Below are 20,188 nucleotides of genomic sequence, written 5' to 3' on the forward strand. Positions count from 1 at the left end.
CCAGTTATCCAGGGAAAGTGAAATTGGAAGTTAAGGGTCTCTGTTCCCCCTAACTACGAGCTCTCATGCACCTGGTCAACTGGAGTATGGGGTTTGACCGCAACAGGAGGAGATTAGACAGTGTGACTATTTTCTGACTGGAAGTAGCAAGAGTAATATTGGATAGTAGAAAGAATGCTGAGATAAAATGCATAAACTATAGAAAAACACTGCCATTGAAGTCTAAACGATGAAAACAGAGTGAATCTGTCTCGAGTGTCATACATTCAGCACACTGAGGGATGACTACTCATTTGAGAAGTTAATTTAAGAGCCAAATATTTACATTAGCGATTTAATTTGTTACTGGATTATCTTTGAGAAAAGTTTCCCTTTAAAACAAGGGACAGGATTGCTTTTATTTCTGGTGACAATGATTTATTTGCATGAACTCTGAACTGTTTAAGTAGTCTTGCCTTGGCTTGCCTTTGCTAAGAGTTTCCTATGCTGCCTGTCCCTCCATTCTCCTCACCCATTCCCCATCCCCACCTCCAATCTGTAGCCCACAGCCTGATCGCACCGCACCCCCCCCACCACCAAATGCCTTCTCTTGGCACCGTGATTTGCCTGTGTGCATGTTCATTGACTCTGTGTGGAGAGGCCAGCATGTTGTTGTGCTTTTCTGTTAACTGCTGTCGCAGGCAATGCCTGTTGGAATACAAGGCCTGTTTTTGCACTTCAAAAGGTTTCATGCTCTTGGCTTTCTGCCCACCTTTTGTGCTAAATTTGGTCAAGATACTTATTCCCAGTATGGATCCATGCATTCCTACAAACCTCTAGTGAATGAACAATAGATGTTCATGCTGATATCTCTCTTGCTTTCATTCTGGAGTTGGGGCACATATTATAACGGTACAATATCTGGTTGGTTACTGAGTGGGGCTTTTGATTCTAGTGATTGACTCAGTATATGCTGATTAAATAATGGTTGGGGCACTGGTGTTCCTGAACCCTTGAACTGGGATGGAATGCTGAGGAAGCAGACTAGGGTTGAATAGTAGAGATATGGGGATAAATGTATCTTTTGAAATTATGCTAAATAATTAATAGCTTTGGTAATAGTGAGTTTAAATGTGGGGTGAAGTCCATGATAAGGGAGAGTGTACATGGGTTGTGAGAGGAGCTAAAATGGGTGAGTAGAGTCAGTGATATATAAGAAGTAGTGCAGGCTTGATGTGAAGAATGGTCTCGCCTCCTCAATGGTTCTTCCTGTTATGGACTGCAATGTTTCCCAGATGCCATTTAACTACAGATAATTGACACAGCTCAGTAACAGGAACCAATCCAATCCCAATAAATCAAGCCTGTTTCTTGTTATAAGGGTGACAGCTGTATTAATAATAATTTATTTCTGTTTATTTTGTTTATAGATGATAGCCTATAATGTAAATCATTGTGATAAAAACATTCCTTTCATTCTTCAGATTTTTTCCATTTGTCCAGGAGAAGCATAGTTAAATATCCCCCTCCCCACACAGGGAATATCTCTTAAAGGGAATGACTGCTGAAACCAGCCCAGACACACTCAGTCCACATCCTAGAGACTGCAAGTTTACAGTGTAAAAATTAGACTGGGCAACAATTTGCCCAGAGTCACCTCAAAGGGTACAGATGAGGACACAAGGTGTAGACAATGCCCTCTGTACTGGGGGGAACCAATGGGGATAGTCAGTTTGGAGATTTGTTGGAGTTTCAAGGGTGGCATGAAGAACCAGCCATTTCTTTAACAGGCAGAGTTCTCCTTCTTTGGTGCTGTGTTAGCACCATGATTAATTCTACAATTAAAATTTACAAATGTAATTTTTCATAGAACTGGTGAAGTTGCTCAGAGTATTTGGAAGACTTGTAACTTTTCATAATAGAGAGTGTGGTGAACTATGTTTACCCCTATCCTCTTCTCCCTCTGTCTTGTTTCTCTCTATCCTTCTGCTGTTTCTTGTTCTGTCCAGTTCTGTCTCTCTCTCTTTCCCTACCTTGTCCGCCTCTGATACTTTTCTGCTTTTCCCTTTGTCCCTTCTACTCTCTCTGTTTTTTTGTCCCTCTCTGTTTCCCTTTGTCCCTTCTACTCTCTCTTTTTTTTATTCATTCATGGGATGTGGGCTTCGCTGGCTGGGCCAGCATTTATTGCCCATCCCTGGTTGCCCTTGAGAAGGTGGTGGTGAGCTGCCTTCTTGAACCGCTGCAGTCCATGTGATGTGGGTGCACCCACAGTGCTTTTAGGGAGGGAGTTCCAGGATTTTGATCCAGTGATAGTGAAAGTCAGAATGGTGAGTGGCTTGGAGGGGAACTTCCAGGTGATGGTGTTCCCATGTGTCTGCTGCCCTTGTCCTTCTAGATGGTGAAGGTTGTGGGCTTGAAAGGTGCTGTCGAACGAGACTTGGTGAGTTGCTGCAGTGCATCTTGTAGATGGTATGCACTGCTGTCACTTTGTGTCAGTGGTGAAGGGCGTGAATATTGAAGGTGGCGGATGGGGTGAAATCAAGCATGCTGATTTGTCCTAGATGGTGTTAAGCTTGTTGGAGCTCATGACTTGCGCCTTGTAGATGGTGGACAGGCTTTGGAGAGTCAAGAGGTGAGTTACTTGCTGCAGGATTCCCAACCTCTGATCTGCTCTTATAGCCACAGTATTTATACGGCTAGTCCAGTTCAGTTCCTGGTCAATGGCAACCCCCAGGATGTTGATAGTGGGGGATTCAGTGATGGTAATGCCAATGAATGTCAAAGGGCGATGATTAGATTCTCTCTTGTTGGGGATGGTCATTGCCTGGCACTTGTGTGGTGTGAATGTTACTTGCCGCTTGTCAGCCCAAGCCTGGATATTGTCCAAGTCTTGCTGCGTTTAGACATGGGCTGCTTCAGTATCTGAGGAGTTGCGATGGTGCTGAACATTGTGCAGCCATCAGCGAACATCCCCACTTCTGACCTTATGATGGAAGGAAGGTCATTGATGAAGCAGCTGAAGATGGTTGGGCCGAGGACACTACCCTGAGGAACTCCTGCAGTGATGTCCTGGAGCTGAGATGATTGACCTCCAACAACCACAACCATCTTCCTTTGTGCTAGGTATGACTCCAACCAGCGGAGAGTTTTCCCCCTAATTCCCATTGACTCCAGTTTTGCTAGGGCTCCTTGATGCCACACTCGGTCAAATGTTGCCTTGATGTCAAGGGCAGTCACTCTCACCTCACCTTGGGAGTTCAGCTCTTTTGTCCATGTTTGAACCAAGGCTGTGACGAAGTCAGAAGCTGAGTGGAACCCAAACTGAGTGTCAGTGAGCAGGCTATAGCTGAGTAAGTGCCACTTGACAGCACTGTTGATGACCCCTTACATTACTTTACTGATGATCGAGAGTAGACCGATGGGGCAGTAATTGGCCAGGTTTGTGTACAGGACATACCTGGGCAATTTTCCACATAGCTGTGTATATGCCAGTGTTGTAACTGTACTGGAACAGCTTGGCTAGGAGCATGGCAAGTTCCGGAACACAAATCTTCAGTACTATTGCCGGAATATTGTCAGATCCCATAGCCCTTGCAGTATCCAGTGCCTTCAGCTTTTTCTTCATATCACATGGAGTGAATCGAATTGGCTGAAGACTGGCATCTGTGATGCTGGGGACTTCCGGAGGAGGCCAAGATGGATCATCCATTCAGCATTTCTGGCTGAAGATTGTAGCAAATGCTTCAGCCTCATCTTTCGCACTGGTGTGCTGGGCTCCTCCATCATTGAGGATGGGGATATTTGTGGAGCCTCCACCTCCTGCTAGTTTATTTCCCTGTCTCTCCTCTCAACTTCTCTCTCTGCCTCTCTCTCTCTCTCTCTCTTTCTTTGTCTGCTATGCTTTTCTCTCTCTGCCTTCCCTACTTTCTCCCTATCCTCTTTGCTTTTTTCTCTCTTTCATCTTCTGCCTCTATCGTTTTGTTGCTTTTTTGGGTGGCATGTGCCAGGCTGGGGGAAGAGGGTGCCTCTCCGATGGGTTACAGAGTTGGGGAAGCAGTAGTTACTTTTTAGCTCAGATGAGGGGTGGTGGAGTATGGCTGTTCCCAGGATCGTGGCCCAGCACGCCAGCTCCTGCAGGGAGACGTTGACTCTGCCATGTGCGCTGTCATTTAGCTGCAGTGTACGACTCTGATAGTCAGCGAAGAAGAATTGCTGCTGTATGAGCAGCTTTGGAATGGGGGGGCCAGTCAGAGTGAGTGACAGAGTGGATGATAGTCGGGTGGGGTTAGGATTTGGGGGTTAAGGTCAGGACTATGATTATAGGGGTTCTAATTTCTATAGGGGGTTTAAACTTGATTTCACTGTTGACATGGTGACTGTATGTGTGTGATGGGGAGTGATGTCAGTTTATCGGGTGGGTGGGGTTTCAGTGTGGTGGGGGTGGGGTAAACAGAAGTGTCTCTCTCTAGATGACGGTGGTCGAGATGACTGGACAACACAGAGTTCCGACAATCGAAGGGAGAATATTCCGCCCATTGCATTCTGCTTGTAGTGGAGTCTGGGAGTGAATGGGAGCTTCCAGTAAACCCAGGATCAGGACAGGCATTCCCGATGTCCGTGTCCGGGTGGGGTGGTGGGAGGGGGCGTTGCGCTGAAACCTGTGTTGATGAGCAGTTTGTGTGTTTTTACAGCAGCAAGGTCAGCCTGAGAGAGAGATTCTCCAGCCCCAAGGGTCCCAGTGCCAAGGGGAAAGGTTCACCACAGAGCAGCATGCGCAGATCGCCCAGTGCAGACAACAGCATCGAGAACAGTCCGGACAAGGTGCAGAAGAGCTGGAGTTTTACCGACAGAACACGCTTCAGGCATGCCTTCCGTCTGAAAGGAGCAGGCTCACGGCAAAACTCTGAGGGTACATGCAAACCCTGACTATCACATCAACTCCTGTTTCTTCCATTGAATTGCCAAGCAGCCTCTGTTCAGCTGTCAGCCCATGGCTCAGTGTGTAGCACTCCCACCCTCTGAGTCAGGAGGCGGTGAGTTCACAGTCCCAATACAGAGACTCCAGCACAAATCCAGGATGATATTCCTGGTACACCACTGAGGAAGCTCTGCCCTGTCAGAGGGTCAGAGGTGGGAGTGCTGCACTGTCAGCGGGTCAGTACTGAGGGAGTGCTGCACTGTCTGAGGGTCAGTACTGAGGGTGTGCTGCATTGCCAGAGGGTCAGTGCTGAGGGACTGCTGCACTGTCAGAGGGTCAGTACTGAGGGAGTGCTGCACTTTTGGAGGGTCAGTGGTACTGAGGGAGCACTGCACTGTCAGAGGGTCAGTACTGAGGGAGCACTGCACTGTCAGAGGGTCAGTACTGAGGGAGTGCTGCACTGTCAGAGGGTCAGTACTGAGGGAGTGCTGCACTGTCAGAGGGTCAGTACTGAGGGAGTGCTGCACTGTCAGAGGGATAGTACGGAGGGAGTGCTGTACTGTTGGAGGGTCAGTACCGAGGAGGCGCTGTCCTGGCAGAGTGTCAGTACTAAGGGAGTGCTGCACTGGCAGAGGGTCAGTAGTGAGGGAGTGCTGCAGTTTTGGAGGGTCAGAACTGAGGAGGTGCTGCATTGTTAGAGGGTCAGTACCAAGGGAGCGCTGCACTAACAGAGGGTTAATATTGAGGGATTGCTGCACTGTCGGAGGGTCAGTACTGAGGGAGTGCTGCACTGTTGGAGGGTCAGTACTGAGGGAGTGCTGCACTGTCAGAGGGTCAGTACTGAGGGAGTGCTGCACTGTCAGAGGGTCAGTACTGAGGGAGTGCTGCACTGTTGGAGGGTCAGTTCTGAGGGTGTGCTGCATTGTCAGTGGGTCAGTACTGAGGGAGCGCTGCACTGTCGGAGGGTCAGTACTGAGGGAGTGCTGCACTGTCGGAGGGTCAGTACTGAGGGAGTGCTGCACTCTCGGAGGGTCAGTACTGAGGGATTGCTGCACTGTCGGAGGGTGAGTACTGACGGTGTGCTGCATTGTCAGAGGATCAGTACTTAGGGAGCGCTGCACTGTCAGAGGGTCAGTACTGAGGGAACACTGCATTGTTAGAGGGTCAGTACTGCGGGAGCACTGTACTGAGAAATGGTCAGTTCTGAAGCAGCGCTGCCCTGTCAGAGGCTCAGTACTGAGGGAGTGCTGCACTGTTGAAGGGTCTGTACTGAGGGAGCACTGCACTGTCAGAGGGTCTGTACTGAGGGAGCACTGCACTGTGAGAGGTTCAGTACTGATGGTGTGCTGCACTGTCAGAGGGTCTGTACTGAGGGAGTGCTGCACTGTCAGAGGGTCTGTACTGATGGAGTGCTGCATTGTCAGAGGGTCAGTACTGAGGGAGCGCTGCACTGTCAGAGGGTCAGTACTGAGGGACTGCTGCATTTTCGGAGGGTCAGTACTGAGGGAACACCACTGTTCGAGGGTCAGTACTGCGGGTGCACTGTACTGAGAGATGGTCAGTTCTGAAGCAGCGCTGCCCTGTCAGAGGGTCAGTACTGAGGGAGTGCTGTACTGTCAGAGGTGCTGTCTTTTGGTTAAGAGATTAAACTGAGATGCCATCTCTCCACTGAAGTGAATGTAAAGGATCCCATGAAATTATTTTGGAGAAGAGCAGCGGAGTTATCCCCTGTGTCTTGTTCAGGTTTAATGGGGCTTTTTTTAAATAGGAACCATCCCACAGGCAGGTGGGTCAGTGACCAGAGGGCATAGATTTAAGATAATTTTCCAAAGGGAAATCGAGGAAAATTTTTTTTAAGCAGCAAGATGTTGTGATGTGAAATGCACTGCCTGAAAATGTGGTGGAAGCAGATTCAATAGTAATGGAATTCGATGAATACTTAGGGGAAAGAGGAAAAAAAGTTTTGAACTAAGGAAAATAAGCAGGAAGAGAAGGAGGAGAATAGGACTAATTGGAAAGCTCAGTCAAAGGGTTGGCACAGGAATGGTGGCCTCCTTCTGTACTGTATCTTTCTGTGCAGTCTCTGGAGCGGGACTTGAATAGCACAGCTACCCAAGGGACTTATTGAGCATTTTCAAGGCTGAGATTGACAGATCTTTAGATACTAAGGACAAAGGATATGGGAATAGGATGGAACAGGGGAGCTGATTCATCAGCAATGATCCTATTGAAAGGCGGAGCAGGCTCCAAGGGGCGGATGTACTTTCTGGCTAAGCGGAGAGCGCTGAAGGAAAGCTGAGTAATTAGCTGGAATCTGAGACATCCATGGGATGGAGGGCTGGCTGTGGAAGAAATCACATTCTGGGTTGAGAGCTGCAGCTGCCCAGATTTCCAATACGTTTGTTTCATGTTTCAGACCATTCCAGTCTGCCCGAAGAGGACATCCCAGACAACAGGAGCTATCAGTGTGAGTTCATCACGGACGACTTAACCCCCGGGCTCAAAGTTTCCATCAGAGCCATGTGGTAAGACTTGACTGAATATTTTGTGGTGCCCCAGGCCCTTTGAGAGCTGTATGTTCTGAGCCATGCGGCTAGTCAGCGATGCCTATGCTGGAAAGCCTTTGGAAGTTGGTTAAGGATAGGGCCAGGCCCAGTCAGTTTCGGCCCTTGCAACTTGTTCCTGAGGAATACTCACTTTGATGAGGTACTGGGGTCGGGGGGTGGGGGGGGGGGGGGGAGGCTCATGGAGGGAGTGAGGGGGCTGTTAGCTGTGCCCAAGAGATTGGCTAAGAGGTAGTTTGGGCAATGGTAATTCTCCAGTTGGTTTGAGGCCTGAACCGTTTTGAGGCCTGGTCCTCACTGATATTTCCAGGCAAAGCTATTTGGTCCCTGAATAGGCAGCACCCCCTAGTGGAATTCCTTAGTGCCTGACAGTCAGAGCCTGGGGAAGAGGGGGGAGCTTTGCCTGTGGAGTGAAAGTGGAGTAGGCGCAGGGTTCCCTGGGTTAATAGGAGCCCCACTGCTTTCTGAGTGCCCTCTGGTGCACCCTGTAAGCGATGCTCAACAACCGTTCTGAATAGGCAGCACCTCCACCACTTGGCCCACAGCCCATCCTTCACCCCCAAAATCACCCGGGAGGCTCTGTGTGAGATCACGGGACACTGGCTTGCAGAGTGCGGGACCTGCCACCTTTGGCAGGAGAAGCTCCGCTCACCAGTTTTGCAACACCTCCCCCCGGGATGGTGCCTGCTCTCCTCTGGTGTAACCACAGCAAAAGGTGATCACCACTAGCTCCCCATTCACACTGGGTGAAATGAGTTAAAAATGGTCCTGAGTTTCTTTGAGGGAGAAAGGAGGGAAATTTTGCATCAATTTTGTCTGGAGTGAGGGACACATGCCCTCCACGTGGCTAATACTGGAGCAAAATGGGGGAAACCCGGGGTCCCAGTGATAATTATCGTCCAGTAACCCAGTGCAGACAGGTGGCTGGCTGGTAAATAATACCACCTTCCCCACCGCCTAATGCTGAGACTACAGGGTGAAGTATAGTTAAACAAGGGCCTGCAGTGTAACCTGTAACCCCAGCAAGGCTAAGTGCTATCGAGGAAAGGGAGGGGAAAAGCTATGGGATGTGGACCGAATGTCCTTCTTTTCTGTCCGGTCTTTTTCTTTCCCTCTGTCAGCGCTAACTGTCTGGAAACTTTCTTTGTAGCATTATGCGATTTCTCGTTTCCAAGCGGAAGTTCAAGGAGAGCTTGCGACCGTACGATGTCATGGATGTGATCGAGCAGTATTCCGCAGGGCACTTGGACATGCTGTCCAGAATCAAAAACCTACAGTCCAGGCAAGGGTCCACTCTTACATTAACCCTCCTCAACCCCCAATTTCCACCATCTCCCCTCTGTGCCCTTGACCAGTTCCCTCCCTTTCAGTACCTGTGAATCACAATGGCCAACCCAACATAACACTCATCACTTTTCACATTAGACAGATTTGTGTGCAAACAGCACTTAATGGAATTTATTAAGAGTTGATCTAATTTCTTTCAGAAAATAACATTTTGGGGCTACAGGCTTATGCACGAAATCCAGGCTGACATCCCAGTGCTTTACTGAGGGAGTGCAGTGCTGTCAGAGGTGCCATCTTTTGGATAAAATGTTAAACCAAGGCCCTGTCTGCCCTCTCATGCGGAGGTAAAAGGCCCCACAGTCTCTATTTGAGGAAAGGCATGGGAGCTTTCCCCGGTGACCTGGCCAATATTGATCCCTCAGCCAACATCAATAAAACATTAAAATAAAAGCAAAAGCAAGTTAAAAAAAAGAAAGTGCCGGAAAAAACTCAGCAGGTCTGGCAGCATCTTGGGAGAGAGAAACAGAGTTAACGTTTCGAGTCCGTATGACTCTTCAGAGCTGAAGAGAGGTAGAAAGGTGATGGGTTTTGTACTATTGAAGGGAGGGGGTGGGGCAGAATAGAAGGTCAGGGGTAGGTGGGAGCTCAGGAGAGACTTGACAAAGATGCCATGGACACAAGACAAAGGGAGTGTTACTGATAGTGTTAAAGACTGAGGCAGGTGCTAATAGTGGAATAAAGGCCAGATAGCAGAATGTGTTAATAGCTGAACAAGGGTCAGTGCTCTCTGACAGCAAAACATAAGAGCAAGTTACAGATTGGCCCTGTGGAGTTGTGTGGGGAAAATAATCCAAATGGAGGACAGAGTTCACGGTCTGAAGTTGTTTAACTCAATGTTACGTCCAGAAGGCTGAAAAATGCCTAATCAGAAGATACTGTTCCTCCAGTTTGGGTTGGGCTTCACTGGAACATTATCACTAAAACATCATCACGTTGCAGTTTGCAGGAGCTTGCCGTATTCAAACTGGCTGCCATGTTTCCTACATTACAACAGTTGCTTCACTTAAAAACTAAATCATTGTTTTGGAATGTCCCGAGGCCATGAAAGGTGCTATATAAATGTAAGTCATTTTCCTTTAACTCGAGACGTGGTGTGTGGTGAGTGTAATGGGCTTGGAAGGAACAGGAGACTTTGGATCTATGGTTCTGAAAGCTCTCCACCGCTGGGGGTTTTGCTCACCTGCTGTTTAGGTCTGTTGTAGACTCAGTGATAGACTTTGAGCAGCTCCATTATCATTGTAACATGTTGCTACCAGAATAGTAGAAGGCAGATTGGATAGGTCTCAATCTTTTATTGTCTAGTGATTCGTTTTTCCTAGCATTGTTACTCAAGGTGAATGAGACCATATACTGTTTTATGACTGAGTCATTCTAACACACTATGTGTAATTAGCACCACCACTGGTGGGAGGGTGTAATTACAATGTGACTGGTTTACATAGACAAAGCTCAGTATAAATTTGAACATGGGAATCTATGATGGTAGAGTACACTGATTTGAGATTTTTAATATGTTTCTGGTAAGAAATAATTTTACCTGCCACAAAATAATTAGCTCCAGTTGAACCTAAAGAAGGAAAATCTGAAGGGAAAAACCTGAGGACTCTCTAATGCATGTTTATTCAAAACTTTAAGAAGTAAATATTTACATTTAAAATTGTTTAATTATAAGGGAAATATATTTGTTCTAACATTATTATTTATGCCAAAGTATACTGATTGGAAATATTTATTTTTATATCCTATATTAAAGTGGGGGTGGTTGGGATGGCTTTAAAGTCTTTGTTTTGGACTACATAGAGGCCAGGTTTTGTTAAACAGTTTGCAGCCAATGAAAACACTAATGAAACAGGAGTTTGAAGTTATTTTCAAGGTCACACAGGAGCTAGAAGGTAGATAGAAAGTGAAAGACTTCTCCAAGAGAGCAATAGAGAAACCGTACAAAGGAAATGGGAGAAGAGAGAGAAATGGAGAAGGTAAATGGGGCTGTTGAAGCTTTAAACACTAATTTTGATGATTTTTGAATTAAATTGAACTTTAGGTCTTTGATCTGGCTTTGGGTTCTTAACAGGAACATAGGAACAAGAGGAGGCCATTCAGCCCCTCGAACCTGTTCCACCATCCAATGAGATAATGGCTGCTCTGTGTCCTAACTCCAAAAACTTGCCTTTGCCCCATATCCCTTATGACTTTTGGTTAACAAATTCTATCAATCTTTGATTTAAAATTAACAACTGATAAAACATCAAATTGCTGTTTGATGTCCAAATTTCTGCCACCCTATGTGTGTAGAATTGTTTCCTAATTTCACTCTTGAAGGGTCTGGCCCCAATTTTCAGACCATGTCCTCCAGTCTTAGACTCCCCAAAATAAGAGAAATAGTTTCTCTACATCCTATCTGTTCCCCTTAATGTCTTGAAAACTTTGACCAAATCACCATTTAATCTTCCAAATTTCAGGGAATACAACATTAGTGTAATCGTGCTTCGAAATGTGACCCTTGGAGTTCAGGTATCATTCTCCAAGGCCAATATATCGTTCCAGTAATAAATCAATCCCCAGAGTTCAAATAGGTTTATTACTGTCATATTAGTGTTTGTTTCAGTGACACAGTCTATGAGCTAAACTACAAAAGAAGTATCAATAAAAACATAGAAACTAGGAGCAGGAGTAGACCATTCGGCCCTTCGAGCCTGTTCTGCCATTCAATGTGATCATGGCCGATCCTCTATCTCAACGCCATATTCCCGCTTTCTCTCCATACCCCTCCGCTCTGACTCTCAGCTCCTGCTCTTTTGAAATCTCACCAAGGCCACCACTCCTCTTGCACTGCCGCCTGGCCCCGCTCTGGTTTCGGGCCTGGTTTTCCTTACACTTTAAAATCGCCGCTCCTCTTGTACTGCCTCCCTGAGCCTGCAATCTGAGGATTAATAAACATTTTATCATTCAACACATTTACTTCATTTCATCTCAAAAAAAACATTTTGACAAAAATAATTTTCACTGTGAGTGGAAGAATGGATGACCTGAGTTAGACACGGACTGGGCTGTGCACAGAGTAGCACCCAGAACCCAAAAACATCATTTCTTGGCAAGCCGGCTGTATTACAGAAATAAAAACTCTGTACCCACCCCCCTCTCACCCCAGGCTCACTTACTGGATTAAAGAGAATTATGAAAACTCTTTGTCCCCTATATCTCATAAGGGAATGTACATTAAATTTACAGCACCAGAAACAGGCCATTTGACCTAACTGGTCATATGTTGGTGTTTTTTCTCCACATAAGCATCCTTCTAACCCTTTTCATCTCACCCCATCAACATATCATTCTAATCCTTTCCCCTCTTATGTTTATTTAACTCCCTCTTAATTGCATCTATGTATTCATCTCAATCACTCCCTGTGTTAATGAGTTCCCCATTCTCACCACATTCTAGGACAAACAGTTATTCCTTCATTCCCTATTGGATTTATGAGTTGTTGTCTTATATTCAGGCCCCTGGTTTTGTAGCCCGCACCCCCCACAAATCGAATTATCTTCTCTATGTCTACCTTGTCAAACCCTTTCATAATTTTAATGACCTCTATCAGGCCACCCCTCAGCCCTCTCTACACTAGAGACAAAAGTCTTGGCCTGTTCAATGTTTTCTGATAACTATAACATCTCATTTCTGATATCGTCCTTGTAAATCTTTTCTGCACCTTCTCCAGATCCTCTTTATCATTTTTGTAATACTTGCACTGTAGGAAGTTCAGAGAAGGTTCACTAGATTGATTCCAGGGATGAAGGGGTTGGCTTATGAGGAAAGATTGAGCAGGTTGGGCCTGCATTCATTGAAGTTTAGAAGAATGAGAGGTGATCTTATTGAACCATTTAATATTCTGAGGGAACTTGACATGGTAGATGCTGAGAGGAAGTTTCTCCTTGTGGGGGAATATACAACCACTAGGCACAGTTTATTAATATGAGATCCCCCATTTAAGACAGAGGTGAGGAGGACTTTTTTCTCTCAGACGGTAGTCAATCTTTGAACTTCTCTGGAACCCCAGAAAGCAATAGAGGCACATCACTGAATAGATTCAAAGCTGAGTTAAGCAGATTTTTGATCTACAAGGGAGTGAGGGACAGGCAGGAAAGTGGAGTTAAGGTCACAATCAAATCAGCCATGATCTTATTGAATGATGGAGCAGGTTCGAGGGGCCGAATGGTCTACTTTTGTTTATATTTCTTACAATCTTATACTGTTATGTTATATGGGCACCAGGACTGGACAAAGCGTTCTGACCAAAGTTCAATTTAGCATTGATCTATTGTTCTTTAAAATTGGGGTTGTTAGCTGGTCATTAAAACCCTCGGTTAGAAACTGGATTATTCATTGATACATTTTTTATAATGCAGTCTTGGGATTGAGTGTTATTGACATTTATTCTCCCCATCCCCCATTGCCCTGGCACTTGCTACAACCGCAGGTCTCACTAGGCTACGCCTGAGGGTAGCGAAGAATCCTGCACCTTGGGTTTGGACTGGAGTCACCTATAGGCCCAGGCTGGGTAAGGCAGGCACATCCCCTCCCCTAAAGAATATTAATCAACCAGTTGGGTTTTTATAAAGAAAAGTCATGGTAATTTTTACTGATACCAGCTTTTATACTTAAACCCTTCATTTGCCATGGCAGGTTTTGAACTTCCAATCTCTGTGTTGATTGAGATCTCAGGATTACTAGTCAGTAGCATAATTATTACATTATCACTTCCTATTACTCCTATAGCTCTTTCTCTTGGCTTGAAAAGGAGTAATTGAGCAATATACAGGAGTAATTTTTTCTGCTTTATTTTTTATTTTCTGTTCATCAAGGTGAGGGATGTCAATGCTGTGAATGGAATTCATCCAATACCAGCTATTTAGTGTTTGCATAAACTTCCCTTTTCCCTCCCTTACAGTTTCCCCCATGTCAGGCCAGTTAAATCGAGTTAGGGTGAAAGGACCCCAACCTCCTTCCCACCACCCCTCCCACCTCCACCACATCCACATACTCTTGCCAACACTCACTGCCATGCATGGTAAATGGTTACTTGGATACGGTGCCAGAGGGAGTCCAGTAGCCAAATCCCAACAAGAGGCGTCACCTTCAGGAGAGCAGGAGAGCTTAACAGTACAATATTGGAAGTTCGACATGATTCCACTGGAGAGATTGTTAACAGAAATCAGAGCTGAAGGAATTAGCTTGGCTAGAGAGTTGATTATGAGGGAGGAGACAAAGAGCAGGGACATTGGTATGCACTCATCCAATTGGCAGGATGTGACTAGTGGCGTCCCCCAGGGATCTGTACTGGGGCCACAGCTTTGGCATTTTATTTATAAATGAGTTGAATGAACCAACATGGATCTGTATATCCAAGTTTGCTGACGACACTAAGTTAAGTGGCACAGGAAATAGTACTGTTGGGAGCAGCAAGTCACAAAGGGACATTGATAGATTAGGTGAGTGGACAGAGCTCTGGCAAATGTAGGTCAATGTGGGAAGAGCAGAGAGATTTAGGGAGATATCTACGCATGCTGTTACTGCCTATTCCTATAGCTCCTGACTTTTTTTCCCTGACACAAGCAGGAAGTTGAATGGAAAGCTGGTGGTTATCGATGTAATGACAAAGCACATCACTGGGAATATTCAGACTGGTGAATGCTAAGTAACAGGTTGAGGTGTTCAGTGCAGACACTCACCTTGCGAAGTTGCAGTTGGGAGAGTCTTAAAACTGACTTCCACTCACACCACCTCAAGAGTTAGCTAGTGAGAGCTAACACACACTACACAGAAAGACAACGTTAGACCTCAAAGCTCCCAATAACAGAGTCCTTTCATCATCTTTGCTTAAGTGTGATCACTGTAACAGAACATTTCATCATTCCGCAAAGTTTGAAAAGAAATTGTTTGATCATCTGTAAGAAGATTAAAAGGAATTTTTCACATTTGTGCTCATGTGAAAATTTGACAGAGCGATTTGCATATTGATGGAGTCCTCTGGTCCCTGTTAATCAATGCTAGAGTGGTCAGGCTGGCAGCTGCTGCCTATGTGTCAGGACCAAAAGTTCCCAGAGTCTGACCTTTACTGATTTACTAGAGGAAATTATACTCTAACCTATGGAATATGGGAGATCCCATGTCACTGAGTTGTTGAGTTGTAGCAGGGTGATCACTCCCAGGGTCTTTCCAACTTCATGTTACAATGGCGTTGCCCTGTATCCCTGAGCTGAAAGGCCATTCCATTAGTACCTTTTCAATGACCTTAATCCTTGGTTTACACTACCATTTTGTATCAGCGGGTGAATGTTGTATATTGGGTCTCGGGATATAACCAAAAGGTGTCTGGTTACATATACTGCCTAGTCATGAAACAGAGGTGTATAAATCTTTCATCTCATCAGGCCAGAATAAGACAAGGCTATCCTGCCTAGTGGCTGTTGATAACAGATTTGGGGTCACCTTGTTGACATTTTCCAGATGCAGATACATTTTCCAGCAAATTTCTGGTGAGATCACAGAATGGAGCCAGACCATCAAATGGATTCTTTGAATATGGCCATTCCCAGTGGCCTCCCGGGCACAGACCATGTCATTTGATTGATATTCTTACTGTCATGATGCAATTTCCTTTTGTCTCCTCATGTTGCTTCATTATGCATTTTGCTGGTGTCTGTTTTATTTCACTCTGCCAGGATAGATTTGATTGTGGGTCCCCCACCCCCTTCAACTCCCCGGCATAAGAAGTTAAAAGGAATCCTCACCACTTCCAAAGATTCAATCCAATACTCTCCTAGGTTAGGACTCATTGACAGAATGCTTACTTCTTTTCACTCAAGAGTTATTATTTAAACAGCCAACCCCCTTCTTCAGGTATAGATTTAAAAAAAAACCCAAAATATCTATTCTACATTTCTTCAAAAAATTTGTTTCAAGTTCAGTTTAAAATTCACTCAGCACTGGCTTGGTGTTCTCTGGTATCTGAGAACCAGATATCTCAGTGATCAGTTAGCTTATCGATGAAGGGGTTTAGCTGAAAGTGTTTGTATCGCACTGCCGTTGACTGTAAAAAGCTTTTGGATTGCCTTTAAATGATTGGAATGTTTGTGATTCTGACGACAAGCAAGAACCAGAATCTTTTGCGCTTTGGGTTTGAAGTTGCTGCTCATCATTTGCATGAAAGCATGAAACAAAATGGAGCTTGAATAAATGATGATGCAAGGGCACTGTGAAGTGTGAAAGGTTCTTCCTCGCCCAAAGAAATCCAAATGATATTGGCGTGTTGCCACTTGGGTTGGGCAAATGGTGGACAAGCAAATTTAAGATTGATCAAACGGCCAACAAAGATTTTGGACAAGGAAAGCAATAAACACATTCCCTGGTGACAGAGAAGCAATGATTGGGATGTCTACCCAATCACTGGGGCTCCACTAACTGCACGGGCCTGTAGATGGAGAGCACTTCCTGGAATTAGTTTTGAATCAGTCAGATGAGGTGGTTCAACGGACAACTTTGTTCCTGGTGAATTTTAAAATTCTTATCCTTCTTTTCAAATCCCTCCATAGCTCACCTCTCCCAATCTCTGTAACCCCCACTAATCCTCCAACACTCTGAGATCCCTGCACTGCTCTAATTCTGGCCCCTTGCACATCCTCCACTTCCTTGGCTGCTCCATAAGCGGCCATACCTTCGACGGCCTGGGCCCAAAGCTATGGAATTCCCACTCCAAACTTCACCACTGCTCTCTATCCTCCTTTAAGGTGTTGCTTAAAGTCTACCTCTGACCAAGATTTTTGTCACAAGTACAAATATCTCTATCTTTATCTCAGAGTCCACTTTTGTCTGATAATACTCCTGTGAAGGACTTTGGGAAGTTTTACTACATTAAGGGTGCCTTATAAATGCAAGGTATTGTTTTAATTCCTATTCCAGTACCGGTGGCTAATTCGAGGCACCTTTTCACGGTAGTAGAACATCCTAAGGCACTTCACAGGAATGCTATCAGGAAAAAGATGACACCAAGGAACAAACAAAATTTGGAAGAAGACCAAAAGCTTGGGTAAAGGGGGAGGTTTTAAGGATCGATTTACAGAAGGAAATGTAGAGAGTCAGGGATGTTTAGGAAGGAAATTCCAGAGCTTAGGATGAGGAAACTGAAGGTACAACTGCCACTGGTGGAGCAAAGGAAAGTGGGGATACTCTAGATGCTGGCATTGGAGGACTGCAGAGATCTCGGAGGGTTATAGGGCTGGTGGAAGTTACAGAGAGGGAATAGCCAGGCCATGGAGGGATGTTTCTCTTCTCTCCAACCCAGGTCAACTGTGGCAACCCATTTGTTGATCCAGCAAAGATCACAGAGCAATGATCTTATGAAGAAGCTTCCTAGTCTTACTGGCAGCATAGCATGCAGTAATGGTCTTTTATCCCCCATTGAACCATTAGGAGAGCCCAGTGCCCAGCTTTTGAATGAATATTTTGTCTTGATTCACATTCTTTTTCTCAGCTAGCACTTCCATTGTTGGAGAAAGCAGTTTTGAGGGATTTATCCCATGCTCTGAAGAGTAGGTACCTTGTCCACAAATGTTTGTACAGTCACTGAGAGAAACACTCTTAGCAGGAAGAACTTATCTCCCATCTCAACCTAAGCCAACCCTGAGCCAGAGTCTTTCTCTGCAACACATTGGCAGGGGTGAGAAGTTACACATCACTGCCATCTCTGTGGACCAAGCTTCAAATCTAGTCCAACTCATTGAATGAAGGTCTCGCATCTTCTGGCTATGAGATTGGCTCCTGTGTCAGGTGAGCTTATCCGGAAATCAGGGGGAATAGCAGCATGGTGGTTATGTCATGGACTGGTAATCTAGAGACCTGCACTAGTGAACTCAAGACATAGGTTCAAATCCCATGACAGCTAGGAATTTAAATTAATTAATTAATTAAAAGAATCTGGAATAAAAAGTTAACCTCAGTAATGGTAATGACGAAACTGCCAGATTGTTCTAAAAACTCATTAGTTCACTAATGCCCTTTAGGAAGAAGATCTGCCATCCTTACCCAGGTCTGGGCTATGTATGACTCCAGACCCACAGCAATGTGATTGACTCTTAATTGCCCCCAGGGATGACCTAGCAAGCCACTCAGTTGTATTCAACAAGATGGCTCCCCACTCAAGGGCAATAAATGATGGTTTTATCAGTGATGTCCATATGCTGTGAATAAATAAAAACAAAATCTGAACCCAGTTCCTAATCAACTCAACTCCCCCTGGGCCACAAAGGCATCTGGTTCACAAAATGGAAAATATTAGTCAGGTCATGTTTCTGAGGTTGGTGCTGAGGCACATCAGAGAACAAGAGTAGAGGAAGCTCAAAGCTGCCCTGGTGATGCTTTCCCTAATGGGAAAACATTACCTTGAAAAACATCCACCTTCTTAACATTGCAACAGTGATGATTTGACTGATCTCCCAGCTGCTCTCCATTTGCTCTTCCAATTAGGGATTGTGACTGTTGTATACACAGATTAATATTACCAAACACTGTCATTCCTGACTGGATGTTTAATGACTATTCAGGATATGAAACCTTGGCTCAGTGCAGATACCAATGATTCAAAGTATGACTGCTGGATTCCAGTGGCTGTCTCCAGAAATGAAAAGCATAATTTTGCTGTCTCAGAGATCATTCTTTGCTTGTTTATGGATATCCATTTTGAATCCATTACACAGATGTATAGATGCCAAGGTAGACTTTGACATCCATTGGGCCATTGAGTACCAGCCTTTGCCCAGCTTCAGGACATCACCTTCCTTTGACAGACACAATTGCCCCTGTCATGAGCTGCTGTTCCTTATTAATATCTCTAGTCCAAATTTTTCATTGCTTTGTCCCCATGTGCTTTTCTCTTCCCTGTGTCTCGATGTGAGTCATGTGCATGTTGCTGACACGTTGCTATAACTGCATATGAAGCATCTCTCAGTAATGCCTGTCTAATAACTGTTGAGTTATATTTTAGGAATTTACTCCATCATTCCCTCCCCACTCCACCCACTTAACAAGCAAAGGAAAGTTAAATTCCGATCCATCTCTTCCCAAGAAAGAATCCTTTTGTTTGCCTTGAGAGAAATCTTTCCCTTTGAAGAGTTTTGATAATCTTTAACCGATTGCCTTGCATTTTCTGACTTGCTGACACAAACCTCTTTACTAACTATTGGGCTAGACTTTGTACGTCAAGAGCAGAGTTACGTTCTAATCTATTACCTGAGGTGTCTGTGTGCCTCCCATGGTAGAGTCGACCAAATCGTTGGCCGAGGCCCCCAGCTGCAGGAGAAGGATCGTACCAAGATCCCGGCAGAGCCCGAGGTTTCCGAAGACCCGAGTATGATGGGACGGCTTGGGAAAATGGAAAGACAGGTAAAGATTGGCATCTTCATCTTAAAAACTCTCCAGATAATGAGGAGACATCCAATATCAAATTAACGACTTGGGACTGGAAATTCTGTTCCATAAGATGGAATTACATTGAATTTACGGCCTAGGAACAGGCCATTCAGCCTAACTGGTCTATGCCACTTGGTTTATATTACGTTGAAATTCCAAAAGATTCTGGGAGGCTCAAGGAATGATTACCAACCTGCCTCCTCCCTGTCAAGGTTGGCTTGTATAGAATTTGGAAAGGGTGTTCCAGAATACCGTAGGAATTTGGGGCTACATTTTACGTGAATTAATGAAGTCTCGCTGCCGGAAGCAAAAGTGGGCACTGAGCCCACATGGACAGATGGTAGCTCCGTGGGTGCAATTTTACTGTGGGCGGCTAGTTATGAGGGTGTTGCTCGGACTGCCGTCCAGTTATGGATGGCGTCCTGCCTTTCAGAGATGCCAGCTGAATCAGAGGGGCAGCAAATAGGTGGTCACTTCAGCACCACCAATAGAAGTGACCACTGCTGCGGCTTCAAGGAGAAGGAGAGGACCCCTTCGTATTGAGGTGCTCTTGAAGACCAGGTAAGCACTTTTGTTTAATGTGCCCGGGCCAGGTAGACAGGCCCTGCTGATCAAGTGGGGAGAACCCTCCAGCGACGGTGTCGAAATCTGGAGGCAGCACTTGCCACCGAGGGTCCCCTCCAGGGGCCATGGAGCAGCCAGAAAGGTAGGTCTGCCCACCCTACCCCACCCCTTCCCCCGAAGCTGTTTGGAGTCTGCTTCGGTATACCTGGCGGACTCCCCACAGGGTGCAGGACGCTTCCCGATGATGGTAAAATGCCAGCTAGGTGGGAAGTAGTGGTTAATTGGCCAGTTAATGGAATGAATTGCTGCTGTTCTGTTTCTGGGAATATCCCGTGGCAGGGGGAAAACATTGGCTTT

At 45.5% G+C, this 20,188-nt stretch overlaps 1 protein-coding gene across 2 annotated transcripts in view; it reads left to right on the forward strand.

The window, feature by feature from the left end:
- kcnq2b (potassium voltage-gated channel, KQT-like subfamily, member 2b) overlaps window positions 1-20,188 on the forward strand; it is a 171,608-nt gene that overhangs the window by 141,332 nt on the left and 10,088 nt on the right. Inside the window, exons 12-15 of one of the 2 annotated variants that reach the window (XM_078554822.1) lie at window positions 4,671-4,888; window positions 7,314-7,422; window positions 8,612-8,743; window positions 19,117-19,240. In XM_078554822.1, coding sequence (XP_078410948.1) covers window positions 4,671-4,888; window positions 7,314-7,422; window positions 8,612-8,743; window positions 19,117-19,240 — 583 coding nt within the window. The remainder of the gene's footprint in view (window positions 1-4,670; window positions 4,889-7,313; window positions 7,423-8,611; window positions 8,744-19,116; window positions 19,241-20,188) is intronic. The other variant, XM_078554823.1, reaches the window with a different exon arrangement.

This window comes from Cetorhinus maximus, chromosome 13 (genome assembly GCF_964194155.1).
Source record: "Cetorhinus maximus chromosome 13, sCetMax3.hap1.1, whole genome shotgun sequence".
NCBI lineage: Eukaryota > Metazoa > Chordata > Chondrichthyes > Lamniformes > Cetorhinidae > Cetorhinus > Cetorhinus maximus.